We start from the raw sequence: 15,115 nt of genomic DNA, 5'->3' as shown, positions 1-15,115 counted from the left end.
TCTGCTGGGGGGCAGGTGTGGTCGGGGGGGGGTGGACTGCAGGAGCTTTGATTTTGGGATCTGCAGCCTCCTGCCGAGAAGAAACTCATGTTCCCGGTTCTTCCTTTGGCCCCGGCCCTGCACAGTTCTCTGGAACCCACCAGACCTTGCTTTGTGACCTACTGGACTAGGGAGATCAGGAGTGGCCCCTGAGTGGGTTGATTTGGGGTTATTCCAGCCCCCTAAGAGGGGTTGGTACAGATATTTGAAGTTCTGGGTGCTTCTTCCTCCTCTCTCTGAAAGACTCATTCCACTGCCAAATACTGGACACTCAGCTCTTCTGACCCCAGAATGCTCCCCTCACTGTGGGGGTATCCCCCATCCTGCTAGAACTCTCCTGGCTTCCCTGCCATGTGACTTTAAAAGCATTCTCGATTGTAGAGCTTGAAGATGACCTAGCACAGCACAGGAAGGAAGGAATCCACACTCCACCGGGTGGGGGTCACTGGGTCCTTCTGAAGCCTAGGTCCTTTCCCCCTTACCTAGTACAGTCTGTGCCTCTGCTCTGGCAGTCTAGGGAGACGCATGCAGAGAGCCAGCTGCTTTCCTAACCCATCTCCTCCCCTGCCCCTTCTCATACCCTCTAACTGGACACCCTCAGGAATTGAGTCCTGCAATCCTTAAACTCATTCCTGGGGATTTGCCACAGGCGGATGTTAGCCAGGTATTTGGGGGAGGGGAGGGTGGAATTGTTGGGGGTGGGGGGCAAGGGGCTGTGCTTCTATCATTTCAAAATCCAAACGGCTCCCTTGGGAAAGCTAAAAGAATACACAGACAAGAGCAAGCGACTGACACTGATGCCTGGGCACTTGTGCTTCCAAGTCTTCACCGAGTTCTTTGCTTGCCACACCCAGCAATCTGGGGCATGTGGTACGGGGGCCTTGGGTCCTCATTCATACAAGCCCTGGGCCCTGCTCCTGGTGTCTCAACCCTAGCCTGCCTCCCTTTGGGGCTATCATTGTGACTCTTCCCAGCAAGAGGCAGGCAGGTGAGGGCGACCCAAAGCTCCCCTACCTTATCAGCCTCTTATTCCTCCTCCACATCCCACAGGAACCCTTGAGCACTGGACTGGGACAGGGAGAACCAAGCTATGGCCCCACTTCCACTCCTGACTAGCAGTGGTCCTGGGTGGCACAGACTGGGGCTTCTGGTGCCCCCTCTGTCTGCCTGACACATGCCAGGGAGGGCCCCCTGGAACCGGGCATGGAACCGGGTGGGCCCTGACCATCTTGACCTCCTCCTTCCAAACCATAGTAGAGAGGAACTGTGGAGCGAGCTGGGTGCTTGAGTGTCAACCAGGAGCATGGCAATGGAGGAGGAAAGGGGAGGCGGGCCGGGCATTGCTCCGCGCTGGGAGCTCCAGTTTGTGCTGAGTGTGCACATCATTGCAGGAGCGAGTCTGCCTTCGAGAAGGCCAATGTGGATGTTTTCCGGGTGAGAACCAACAACGTGGGCCTCATCTATAAAGTCAGGTGAGTGCTCCTGGGAGGGCATGCAATGCATGTGGGAAATCTAACACTGCTTGGGTCCTCAAACACCAAGCTGGGAGGATCCTCTGAGCATTGCTAGGTGTGGCCCCAAAGCCAAAAGGTAAAACAAACAAACAATAAATGGGGTGGGGAGATAGCACAGTGGTAAGAGCACAGGCCTAGCATACACCGAACCTGGATTGGACTCCTGGTACCACAGGGTCTCCTGAGCACTGCCGAGTACTGCCCTGGAGGTCCCCAGAACCATGGAAGCTGGCTGGTTGAGCTGGCACGGCAGGGCACAAGTAGCACTGTGTTTTGGAGCTCTGGCATTGGACCAGCAGTCCAGTTGGCTGAGAATTTCCAGTAGCATCCCCAGGTCTCCTGATCAATGCTTGGGAGACCCTCTACCCCCAAACCATCAGGGGTGAAGTTGGGACCCAGCTAGATTGGGAGGAAAGAAGGTGAGTGGAGAACCAACCTCACTACTAACACCTTCTGGGACATGATTACCCCTCCGAGTATTCTTAGAAAGCCACCAAAGTCCCAACTCCTGCTCCGGTGCACTGAGTCCCATGCCCTAACCTTTCCCCATTAGAGAGTCACTTCTTGGGGCCCAGATAGCTCAGGACCATTTTTTACACACTTGGGAAGTTTGCCCTGAGTAACACTAGTGCCTGGCCTATAAGTCCAGCTCTGTGGCATTGAGCCGTGGGACTCAAGGTGGTTCCCTCTCTGAGGCTCTGCTTCTCCAGGGTGAGGTTGGCCAAAGCAACAAATAACATTCATCAATGAGCACATCCGCCTTGTCAGTTGTCCCCACTGCATAGATGAGGAAACTGTGGTTCAAGAGAGACAACAGCCTTTGTCACTCATGATGGAACCTTCTGAAATGAACATTTGGGAGTTCCAGCACAGTAGGGCATGGCATCTCTTCTGTCAGTGATGGGTGTGTGTGCTTGGACCCCAGGATCGAGCATGACAATACAGGCTTGAACGCCAGCTGGTACTTGGATCGAGTGATGGTGACCGACATGAAGCGGCCACACCTCCGATATTACTTCAACTGCAACAACTGGCTAAGCAAGGTGGAGGGTGACCGTCAGTGGTGCCGTGACCTCCTGGCCAGCTTCAACCCCATGGACATGCCCAGAGGTCAGTGCCAATTGGGCTTCCCCCTCCACTCTCTGTCCAGGTGATCACAGCCAGGCCTATCAACAGATTCTTCCTTCCGAGGCCCCTAGCTGTCTGGGGTCATTCAATGGCAAAGGGGCTGGAGGAAGTGGAGTGTACTGGAGACATGGGGAGGGACAGGGGTGGCACTGAACACTCCAACTTCCAACCACTCTAGTTATTGGGTTCCTACCAAGTTCTCTGGGCTCAAAGACAGCCACCCCTATCTTCTGATTCTCTTGACTATCTTTTGATCCCCAGGAAAATGGGAGAGGCAGACATATCTCCTTCTTCCTGAAGCCCTCCCCTGTGCCCCCATTTCTGAGAGAAACAGCTTAAGTCACAACTAAGGTCATTACCTGGACTTCTGTTGAGTTGTTTGAGCTTTCTGGGGTAGATGGTGTGTATTGTGCCCGTTGGCCTGATCTCCCCTTTTCCCATCACCACACCTATTTACCTTTCCCCAAAGGAGTCACACAGGCCCACATCATTAGAAAGTCCCGTGCCATTGGGTCAGTGGGAGGGAGGTGTGGGCAGCCTGGAGAGTGGCCTTCCCTGTGGCTTCCAGTGAGCGTGAACATCTTTAACCCTGGACGCTCATGAGGCCCAACCCTCAGTGAATTGTCTACCGGGTCCTCTGGCGTTTTGTGCTCTTGGCCTCCCTTTCTCTGCATCTGCCTGCTTTCACCTCCTCATCCCTCCTCTGTTTGGTCACTTACCAATTCTGAGTGTCCTCAGGAGGAGAAGCATGTCTGCTGGGTCAGTGGGAAAGAAGGAGACTCTGTCCTCAAACTTCCCCGAGGGAGGCCAGGGCAGTCATGTCTTCCCTCATATAGGGCTGAGAGAGGTACTGGCTGACCAGCGGAGTTAGGCCCCCATCAGGACTGAGATGGGAGCACTGGGATAGGGGTGTTTTCAGCAAGTTGCTGTCACTAAGAGGGAAAACCTGCTCTCATCTGCCCTACACACCAGGCAGACACTGACTCCTATTCAAGCACACACGCACACACAGGATCATTTCTTATGCCACCATCAGCCTCGTGCATGCCATAAGTGATGGACAGACTGCAACTGGGCACCAGGAGCAGCCTGTCTGAGAGCAACGACAGGCAGAGACCAGACGGGAGGGGAGGAGGGCGGCTCAGATATCGGGACTCCCCTCCCTATCTCCCCTCACACTCACCCTATCTCTGGGGGCGGGGAAGTGAGGATCGGCAGGCTGGTGCCCATTACACAGATGAGTAAACGGGCCCAGGGAGCTAGCGACTTGTGGATTTCCTGGGGATGGAGGCGCCAGTGTGACAGAGTGGGAAGAGTGATTTGCGGGTCTCCCGATCTTCTCGTAATAAGCTTTATGTCAGACTCTGGGGCAGAGCCAGGGGCTATTGGTTGGGCCCCTTAGGGACTAGAGTCTGATGGGTCTCGGTTAGACACATTGAGGGACCCTGTCCTCCTGCTGCAGAAGTCACCTCCCCTCCTCCAGCCCTGGCTTGAAGCATACTTTCCTGAATGCATCCCATTCTGCTCTGCTGTGGTGCAGGCCGCAGGGACAATGTTCCCTCTCACTGGCATCCCTCTGTAGCTCTGGAGTTTCAGCAACCTCCAGAATGCACTTCTGAGTCTAGAATCTGGTTTCCTAGACAGAATCATTGGTTTTCTTAGCTGCTGTCATGACTGAGTATCCCCGGGTCCTGTCCTCTCTTGCTGATTTTACTCACTCATCCTGTGTGGTCGATTTGGGTGTGATATTCTTGGGACATAGCCTCCAGGCACTCTCCATGCCTGTCCTGCCCAGCTGCACAGGCTGAGAAGCCAAAGCTACCCATTCCCATCTGGGATCAGGGGGAGGACAGGGCCAGTACTGGACAAGAGAGGGGACGTGTGACTTAGACTAGGAGGGGACTAGGTGGGATAAAGTGTGCTCCCACTGAATGGACTTGGGGTGATGCATGTTAAGTCTTTGTGTATTGGGGAGGGGTGAGGGGAGGGAATTTGGAGTCCATCCAGCAGTGCTCAGAGGCTATTCCTGGCTCTGTGCTCGGGAGTATCTCTGGAATGCTCAGGAGACCTTATTCAGTGCCAGGGATTGATTCAGGGTCTACAGCATGCAAGGCAAATAAATACAACCTTATCTTCTGTGCCAGCTCTCTGGCCTGCATTGTTGAGTCTTAAAGGAGCTTCTGACAAGAGGCTGGAGCATGGTGGGGAGGACAGAAATGGGTGTGGGGTGAGGCTCTGTGGCAGAGCACTGGCCTTGGGCATGGAGGCTCCAGGTTGGATCCCAGCATTGGTGGTGGGGGGAAGGCCTGTCTAAGGCAGACCCTGCTCAGCCCTTTTCCTATCAATATGACATCATTTCCTACCTCATAGCTAAGCACTCGTTCCCTGCCCAGCATCAACCCACAAACCCTGCTACCTTGAGAGGCACCGAGAGGGTCACGTAATTTAAATTAGTACCAAGCCTACACACCACATGGCTTTGGGCCAGCACTGCCAGCTTGGCAAGGAAACAGGCATCTGATGCCAAGAGCTGGGTTCCAACTGGCCTGGGGGTTGTTCACGCCTTGGGGTTGTTGGAACCTGAGGCACAGAAGCTCAGTCCTGTTTCAGATCCCGACCTTGTCTGGGGGGCGATGGGGGTGCAGCAAACCTGGGCCCGGAGGACCTGGGAGGGGCCCCAAAGGGCGTGGGCTCTGCCTTATCCCTATTTTCAGCTGGGACCTTCTTCCTAGGTTTGCTGGTCTCCTAAGGGCCACCGAGTCTTCCTTGGGGGTCAATAATAAATGAGGCTGCAGTGAGTTTTGTGTTCTGCTAGGAAGAAACCGAGAAGCTGATTGTTAGAGGAAGAAGAGCCTCAAGAGGAAGTGATGGCAAGGACTAGTGGACTGAAGGAGCCAGGCAGGGGGTGGGTGGGTAGATGAAATGCTCACCCAGATCCCCAGCCTTCGATGGGCTCTTATTTTTTCCCCTCCATTACCAGTCCTGGAGCCTGGGAGTAGCTGTGGCTGTTTGTCTAGCAGAGCCGATGTCTCCAAGTTCTTTTTGTTGGTTTGATTTCTGGAACCACATCTAGTGGTGGTCAAGGCTTACTCCTGGCTCTGCTCCTGGCAGGGCTCATGGGACCATCTGGGGTGTGTGGGATTGAACCGGGACCAGCTGCGTGTGAGGGAAGCACCTATCTGTGGCCCGGTCTCCTCCACCCTCCACTCCACGCTGCCATGTTCCATAGCGAGTGTCACTCAGCTACAGCAGGGTGAGAGTGGGCACAGTGCCCCGCATGTGTCTGGGGAAGGGATCAGGACAAGAAAGGAATCGGGGGGCTCGAGTGATAGCACAGAGGGTAGGGCGTTTGTCTTGCACACGGCAGACCTGGGTTCAATTCCCAGCATCCCATATGGTCCCCTGAGCACCGCCAGGAGTAATTCCTGAGTGCAGAGCCAGGAGTAACCCCTGTGCATTTCCGGGTGTGACCCAAAAAGAAAAAAAAAGAAAGAAAAAAGAAAGGAAATGGGATGAATGAGAAAGGGATGAACGTGCAAGTTTCCCTGACGGGCAGTGGATGGTGGGGAGCAGAGCAAACACACAGTGATAGCAGGTTTACAACTGCCGTGAAAAGCTGCCAGTCCCGGAGCTCTGTCAGGACAACGGGTAGCCCGACCTTTCCCTGGGTTCTGCTGCTTGACTCTGGGGAGCATGTTGTTCGCTGGAAATACAGCACCTGTGTACCCCTAGGTCTCATTCTGGCTTTAGCACCCATGGTTGATGAGAACTGGACTGCTCAGTGCCTCCCCCTCCTCAGGCGCTTCCTCTGCAGAAGGGGGTACCCAGCTGGTGTCCAGGAGCCTTTACAGGATTAGCAGATGGTTGGCCATCATAAGCCAAGAGCAGTGATTGCATCCAGGGCTGGCTCTCCTCTGCAGGGGCAAGAGGACACTGGTCCCTGTCCAGCCCCTGCCATTGGCTATGTACCTTTTATACCTCTGCACACATACTCTTCTGCTTGGGGTCCACACGAGCTGTCTCCTGACTCCCAGTCTGTGGTTCAAACCTGGTTTGGCTGTTCTCATGGGTGCAATGCAGGAATGCGTGGCTGAGCCGCCATCTCCTCCTCTGTCTTGTGGGGACCCTGTAAGTTCGCACTGCAATAACCGGTGGATTCTGTAACCTGGGGAACAGACAGGGGTCTCTGGATCAGGCGGGGGTGGGGGGTGCAGAGCATGTGCCCAGTGCGGGTGCCAGTATGGCTGTTGTGCAGGTTACAGCCTAGAGGTCTCTCCTCCCTGTCCGCCAACCTCAGACTTCTCCTGACTCTGTATATGCACAGACTCAAGATTTGGGGACCCCAGAACTAGAAATGACTTGGGCACTCTGGGTGCCAGGATCCCTCTAGATCCCACGGGCCCACCCAGATCAATGGTTGTACCTGTCTCTGGACCCTGGTGCAGGCAGCTGAAATGGGCCCCTCCCGGATGGCCTCAAAACCAGCAGGAAGCCCCTCTCTTTACAACCTTGGTCCCCTCCCTGGCATTTCCCAAGCACCCAGCATCGATGTTATGCAGGACCCACTGAGCTCTGTTTATCGTGGGTGCAGCCTGGGGGTGTGGGGAGCCCCTCGATGCCCCTGGAGTGGTCCTGGGCACCCCACTCACAGCTGGAGGACTGCGGCAGGGGGTGGGAGGGTGCAGTGCTGCAGCGCGTTCTTCCTCTGAACTCACAGCGGCTTCCCGCCCACCCCATCTGCTCCCACTTCACATAGCAGAAAAGCATCTCCGGAAAGAGTGGGAAGAAGAGAGCTGCTTTGAATGAGGCCCCAGTGAGGTGCAGCAGAAAATTTCGGAACAAAAGGGGACCTTCTTTACTTCTTCTCCATCTGAGAGATGAGAACATGGAAGCCCAGGAAAGAACTTGAGCTGAGCTCAGTCTCACAGCATCACTTGGAGCAGAGTTCATGCTCTAGACACTCAGTACCAGCTTATACTCCTCCAATACCAGACAGAGAGTGTTGGGCTCATAAATAAGTGCCGAGGATAGAATGCTCAAAGTGGGGGCTGACCTAAACTGGCTGATGGAAACATAGAGAAAGGCACAGGAGGGCTCCACAGAGGAGGTGACACCCAAGTGAGGCTTTACAGGTGAGAAGGAGTTTATCAGGCTTTTTAGCGGAATGAATGTTAGTAGGCACATTTAGTATCTCCTCTCGAGCAAGGAGCAGATCCCCCAACTTCCAACTTCACTGTCACCTCAGGACCCCATAGGTTCTCTCCAACCAGCAGTCAAAACCTTCCAGGAATGTCTGAAATTGTATAGTTGCTTAGGCCTGGTGTGTTGGATGTTCTACTGATGTGTCGATAACTCATTTTGTATTTTCCTGTTTCTGAAATCAGTTCTTTTCAAGTGTATAGAAATCTAAACTTAGGACACAGGCATTTCCTTGGCCTGGATCCAGCTGTAAGGTCCATTCTCGCCCCTGCCTGTCACATCCTGCTGGTCCCCTCTGAGCCCCAGGTGTTGGCTAGAGGCAGTCCAGTGGTCATCAGAGAACAGTCACTCACCCGAGGCTGGTGTCTTCCCAGCATTGTGCCCTCCTCACAGCCTCTCTGATGGTCCAAAGTTTCCCTCTCCAAAGCCAGCCCGAGGGCACATGTCCCTTGTCATAAACATGCATTTTCTTCAGAGGTTCCTGTAGCTAGAGAGGTCCTACATACCCTCTTCTGCACCCCCAGAAAAGCTTGGCTTAATTAAGTTTTGACTTGAGGGGCCTAAAGACTTCAGTCTTTAGTCTCTAATTCAGGGGGAAATAGGGTGTAGCAGATTTCAAATGAACCAAGGAAAAGAATAATAATCAATGAAATATACTATAATCTCATAGTACTAAAACAGCATCTCATTTATATTAGACAATGACTCAAATTCAGATACCATTTGATATCTACCCATCGTCTATCCTTTTCTTTTTGATTTTGAGCCACACGCAGTAGAACGCAGGGGCTGCTTCTGGTGCTGTGCTTGGGGGTCACTTCTTGCAGTGCTGGGGACTATGAACTTTTTTAATTAAATCACCATGATAAACAGTTACAAAACTTTTATGTTTGAGTTTCAGTCATATAATGATCAAACACCCATCCCTCCACCAATGCACATTTTCCACCAACAATGTCCTCAGTATCTCTGCCTCCTCCCCCTCCCCCTGCCTCTATGGCAGACAATTTACCTCATACTCTCTATCTCTCTACTTTTAGGCATTATGGTTTTCAATAGAGATACTGAGAGGCTATCACATTTGGGACCATGTAATGTCGGGGATTGAAATGAGAGTCTAACTTTGAGCCATGTCCATGGCTATCTATCTATCCATCTATCTAATCTTTACAGGAAGCTCACGATGGAGGTATTATTGTTATCCCCAGTTTACAGATGAAGGAAAGTGAGGCACATATAAGATAAGAAATTTGTAATACAGATGATGGGTCCAGGTGTAAACCTAGAGCCTTGAACTTAACCCCTGGTTAGGTAGATAACCCTGTTAACATTTCCACTCTGAACTCCCTTCTGAGCCTTTTCTGTGCATGAATGTATTAAATATCTGGTGCAATCTCTCTAAAAAGGAATTGGAGATCTCTCCAAATAGTTGGATAGTACTCCCATATGACTTGACAGTAGAACTTCTAGGTATCTACACCTGCAAACACAAAACATTAACTTGAATGGATGTATGCACACCTATGTTCATCTCAGCACTTAGTATAATAGCCAAGATGTGGAAATGATCAAAATGCCCAACTATGGTTGAACAAATCAAGAAGTTGTAGTATGAATACACAATAGAATATTATGTAGTTCTAAGAAAGAATGAAATTACACAATTTGTGGAGATATAGTTGGAACTAGAGGGTATCATGCTGAATGAAGTCAGTCAAAAGAAAAGGAATAGATACAGAATGATTTCATTCACACATGGGACTTAAAGGTACAAGTATCAGGGAAGCCACAAATGACCAAGGGCCACAGAAACAGGTTTTTGGTCCACAGGACTGTGTTTGAGGGGGGTTGGGTGTGGAGTTGAACTGGAGGGACATTTGGACCTTGGTGGAGGGAAGTAGATACTCTCATGGTGGCTGTGGTCTTGGGATGATGTATGCATAAAACCAGCATTAATAGTGTTCTTAGTCACAAAACCTCAATACAGAGGAATAAAATAAATAGTCCTTGTTGGTTCGATGAGTTCTGAAAATACAGTGTTCACTTGACCCTCTACTATGGAAGGAAATAATTTTCCCTGCCATTGCTCTACGAATGGGCTGATAGCATAGTTGCCCCAGCTCATCCTCCGATTTGGCTCCTGTTGGTTATTCGCAGGCTGGGGTCCTTCCTAGCAGTTGGATCAGTGTGTGTGTGTGTGGGTGGGTGGGTGCTCTGCCAATACTGTCTCCTCGCTTCAGCAGTTTGTTATACTTGGCTACTTTAAGGAGATGCTGGACATCAGGGCTTCTCACCCCTGTCTTTCACTGGTCCTCTGGAAGAACTGCATGATACAGTGGCTCCACAGTCACAGATGAGAACCTTGGGAAGACAACCTCCAGTGGCAGGGCTCATTGGGGGCCTTGAAGGGAAGCTTGAGCCCAGGCTGCTGATGTGTAGACGAAAGGGGATAGAAGGTCCTTCTGGAGAGTGGCTGGAAGTGCAGTTGCAAACAATTCAGTGGACACTGGTGAGCCGGGGAAGCTGAGGGAGTAAAAGCTTATCTGCTCCCCACTACCTCACCTCCGATACCATCAGGCTTACTTACCTTTAGCAGTTTCACATGAGTCGTTCCATTTCTTCGGGGGTGCTGAAAGGGATAGAATTACACCCCCACCCCAATTGCTGCCCAAGAGCTGCTGTGAGTGATGGTTTCATGTGCATGATGACGCTGAGCGAGTCTGACCCAAGGCCCACATCTGAGCTCACTGTTGCAGGAACGATCAGACCTAGAGGCTGCAGTGGGCAGGCTTGGAAAGAGGCTGGACTAGACTTGGCAGGTGGGAACGGACAGCTACAGGAGCGTCTGTCTGCCCAGATGCCTTGTGTTCAAACCCAGGCCTCACTGTGTCTTTTTTCTGCTTTTTGGGCTATACCGATAGCACAGTGGTAGGGCATTTGCCTTGCACATGGCCAACCCAGCCAACCTGGGTTTGATTCCTCCGCCCCTCTTGGAGAGCCCGGCAAGCTACCAAGAGTATCTCGCCCGCACGGCAAAGCCTGGCAAGCTCCCCGTGACGTATTCGATATGCTGAAGCAAGAGAGAAGCAGCGGAGGTTTCCTTTCTTGCCTACTTATCAAAGACAACTACTCCAGACAGCTCTGGTGGGGTCCACCCGCCCAGGTTAAAGTCTGGTGTGTCACCGCAGTGTCCAAAGTTACAGAGCCACATTAACAATAAGTCTCACAATGGAGACGTTACTGGGCTCGCTCGAGCAAGTTGTTGAACAATGGGAGGACAGTGCTACAGTGCTACCAAGTGGTGCTTGGGGGACCAAGTGGAGCCAGAGATCCAGGCTTCCTGTGGGCAAAGCAGGTGCTCAGCCCACATTGCTCTCTCTCCAGTCCTGCATCTGCCTTTCTTTCCTGCATTTTTGGGCCACACCCAGTGCTGCTCAGAGATCACTCATGGTAGTGCTTGGGGGGATCCCAGGTCATGCTGGGCATTGAACAGGGGCCAACTGCCTACAAGGCCAGTGCCTGCCCCTCTCTGCTGTCTCTCTGGCCCCTGTTCCTCCCTTTTTAACACTGGGAACCTTCAGAGGCTCCTGCTTCTTCTGTTGCTTCTTTCGTAAACGAGGTCAAGAGTCACAAGGGGGGGGGGGGCTGGAGTGATAGCACAGTGGGTAGGGCATTTGCCTTGCACGCAGCAGACCTGGGTTCAATTCCCAGCATCCCATATGGTCCCCTGAGCACCGCCAGGAGTAATTCCTGAGTGCATGAGCCAGGAGTAACCCCTGTGTATTGTTGGGTGTGATCCAAAAAGCAAAAATAAAATAAATAAATAAATAAATAAATATATATATATATATAAATAAATAAGACACAATTGGGATTGCATGTTGAGGGGGCTGACTGAGCTCCTAGAAGTGACTGGCTGGGGTCCCCAGGAAACATTAGACATTCCTGTGCACGATGCTCTGAGTCTGTGTCTGCTGCAAGTGGTCCGGGAGAGAGCAAAGAGGTCATAAGGCTGTTTGAAGGATGGGGGGAAGGTGAGGGACACATTTCAGCTTCCAGACCACAGGAAGGAAGAGAAAAACTTTCGGGAAGGGTGAGGGTCCATGGGCTGGCAGTGTCGGTGCCACTCTGAGCTGCCCCTCACTGTCACAGCTGACAGGCTGGAGTAGCGGGGACCTGCCTGGCTGAGGGAGAGCATCACTTTTCCCCCCATCCCCCCTCCCCGCCGCAGGGCAGCCCCCCACTTCTGCCCTCCCCCGCAGTGCCTGCGGCATCTCACGATCTCACTTTCACTGCCACGAGGCCGGGCTGTCAGAGAGCGGAAGTCGGCGCTCACACCGCCACGGATGGGCTTGGGGGTGTGATGAAAATCCATCCAGTCATTCTCCTCCGCCCCGCCGGCTCCTCACCTGCCAAAATCAACACGGCACGTTCTAATGACACAGATCTGGGGACGGCGGAGAGCGAGGAGGCGTCAGCGTGTCATGGTTTGCCCGTGGGGTGCCGCTTGGGGGGGCACCTACAGTCACCCGGGGCGTGGGCTGGAGCCTTCCTGGGCAAGCGGGAGGGGTGCGGCGGTCGCGGGCAACACAGTGACCAGCTCAGCTCCACTGTGCACGTGGCACTGGGATTCGGGGGTTCTGAATCCTGACTGCGCCTCCCCCCTTCCCCCCCCCCCCCACCGCGCCAGCCCCCCGGGGCGGCTCTCTGGGGTGGCTGGTGCTGGCTGTTCCAGACAGAGCAGGGGAGGCTGCGGGGGCGGCCGGCGCAGCGGGTGCAGGAGGCAGCTCGGGCTGCCAATGCCTTTGCTGGAAACCCACGCAGGCATCTTCCAGCTGGTCTGCAGACGACAGATTTCCTGTTTGGAGGGAACAGCCCCAGTGCCTCTGCTGACGGGCCTACGGAAGGAAAAGGGTCTGGGCAGGGCAAGCGGGTCTTGGGGTGAGACAAGGAAGCCCTGGAGCTGATGCCTGGAGCAGGCGCTTTCTTGGAGCTGCTCAGACCACTCAGAGCTCTCCCCGAATTCCCTTTGGCCTGGAAAGGCACCTGTGATTAGCTCCATCCTTAGTTTCTGTCATTTATTTAATTTTTCTTTCAGGTCAGTCTGCCACTTAGTTTGGTCTCTCTTGGCTCTCGCTGACCTGCCTCAGAAAGAGCCTGCAAGGTGCCTGTGAGCAGGCTGCACACTGCAGAAGCCCACCTGGGAAGGAAACTGTGCCCCTGGAGGGCTGGGTACCTCTGTGGTCCTGATGATGGCAGTTACCAACAGATGGCAGTAAAGGGTCTTGAGGCTGGGCTCTTGTTTTCTCTTTTGCACCAAGGTGCTGGAGGGGCCTGGTGATGGTCGCGCTGTGGAAAGGTCAGAGAGAAATCAGTTCTGGAGAGAATTTTATAATTAGATCATCGGCCAGTGTGTTAGGCCAGGCCCACTCTACATAGAGCTGGCTTGGGGGGGGGGGGGGAGGGGGTGGTCTCTGTCACTGGGTCCTGTTCCTCCCACACTGGCTTGGGAAAAGTAGTGAACTCCTGGTTCCTCTGTCCTCAACGTGACCTTTGCTCTCTGTCAGCCATGAGCTTGCTCTGGGCCAGCTGTGGGCTGAAGACCCAAGGTCTAGGGCTGCGGGTCTGGTGCTGCTGTCCACAACGCCCACCTGCAGGAAGCCTCAGACTGAGCCCCCTTTCCCCACTAGATATGGTGTCATCAGGCTCCGCACAGGCACACAGCGCCACGTCAGGAGGGAAGAGCTGGATTTTTCTCTGTCCCTTCACATCCACGGAGACAAGGCAGCATCTCCCCAATATTTGACGTCCTGAGCTGTTTTGCTGGTGGTTAGGAGGTGCCATTATTATAGCAGAGGGCTCCCTGTACCCCGCCCTGGGCAGCTCTCCTCCCCCTCCAGGCTGTGGCTACCTGTCACCCCAGCACAGAATGGGTCCTCTTTTTTTTATTTATCTGATGTGGGAATGGGCATGACCAGCCCAACTTGTTATGGTTGGGCTCTACGACTTGCTTTGTGCTTGGGGGGTCAGTTCTGGAGATATTCAGGGGACCCTGTGTGGCCAGAGATCAAAACAGTCAGCTACATGCACTGCATATGGTGCCTTGGCCCCACTACTATCTCTCTGACCTGGTTTTTGTATTAACAATGATTTTATTATTTAAAAATATTTAGATACCATGATCTATAATACTGTTCATCATAGGATTTCATGTTCCACCAAAGTGTTGCTTCCCCCACCATCATCTCAAGCTCCTCAGCCCAGTCTCCCTGTCCCCTTGTCACTGGAAGGTTATTTCTGTTGACCATTTCCAAGGTTCTGTTGTCTTTGGCCATTTGTTGCTTTCTAACTACGTTTCTCTGTCACCGTTATACGAGAGCAATCATTCTGAATTTGTCCTGCTCTTTCAACACTCAACATAATGCTCTCCAGATCCATCTAGTTAGCAGCAAACTGCCTGAGTTCATCTTTTCTTACAGCCAAGTAGTATTCCACTGTGTGTATGTGCCACAGTTTCTTTATCCAGTCATCTGTTCTCAGTCACTGGGTTGTTTCCATGCTTTGGCAATTGTGAATTGGACTGCAGCGAACATAGGGACACAAATGTCTCTGCAGAATAGAGGTTTGGGTCCCTTGGGAGAGATGCCAAGAAGTGGAATTACTGAGTCATATGAAAGCTTGAGTCTTCGTTGTTTGAGAACCATATTGTTTTCCAAAATATGTCATACCCTTTGACATTCCAGCGAGCAGTGGTTATGGGTCTCTTTTCCCCCCACATCCACACCAGCACTGGTTGTTATTGTTCTTTTTGATGTGCTCCAGTTTCACTAGTGTGAGGTGCTTTTATGTTTTTGTTTTTTTCATTTTGAAAGGTTTGAAAAGAAATCAAGGCTAGAATAAGACTTCATGGCTCAGGAAACATAAGCAGAAATTCAAATGTCTGTATCTATAATGAAATTTTATTAAAATATAATCATGGGCATTTTCTCATGTTCTTTTTGGAGGGGTTGTCCCCAGTAGGCCTCAGGGGCTGCTCCTAGCCCAATGCTTGGAGGACTATAAATGCCAGGGACCGAACCCAGGCCTCCTGCATCTAAAGTGTGTGCTCCACCCACTGAGCTCTTTCTCTGGCCCTCTCTGGCTTTGCATTTGGCTGCTTTTGTGACCTGAGTGCAGAGTTGAGGAATCGTGGCAAGTGGCTTGCCAGAACTGTAGTGTTTAAGACAAAACAGCAC

General features: G+C 52.4%; 1 protein-coding gene across 2 annotated transcripts in view; it reads left to right on the top strand.

The window, feature by feature from the left end:
• The window catches only part of LOXHD1 (lipoxygenase homology PLAT domains 1), a 155,169-nt gene that overhangs the window by 8,571 nt on the left and 131,483 nt on the right, over nt 1–15,115 (top strand). For both annotated transcript variants that reach the window (XM_056138463.1, XM_056138462.1), the window contains exons 3-4: nt 1,431–1,511; nt 2,479–2,663. In XM_056138463.1, the coding sequence (XP_055994438.1) occupies nt 1,431–1,511; nt 2,479–2,663 (266 nt within the window). The remainder of the gene's footprint in view (nt 1–1,430; nt 1,512–2,478; nt 2,664–15,115) is intronic.

The sequence above is a fragment of the Sorex fumeus genome, unplaced genomic scaffold (genome assembly GCF_029834395.1).
Source record: "Sorex fumeus unplaced genomic scaffold, SorFum_2.1 ptg000128l, whole genome shotgun sequence".
NCBI classification, from domain to species: domain Eukaryota; kingdom Metazoa; phylum Chordata; class Mammalia; order Eulipotyphla; family Soricidae; genus Sorex; species Sorex fumeus.
This window is presented reverse-complemented; position numbering and strand designations above follow the sequence as displayed.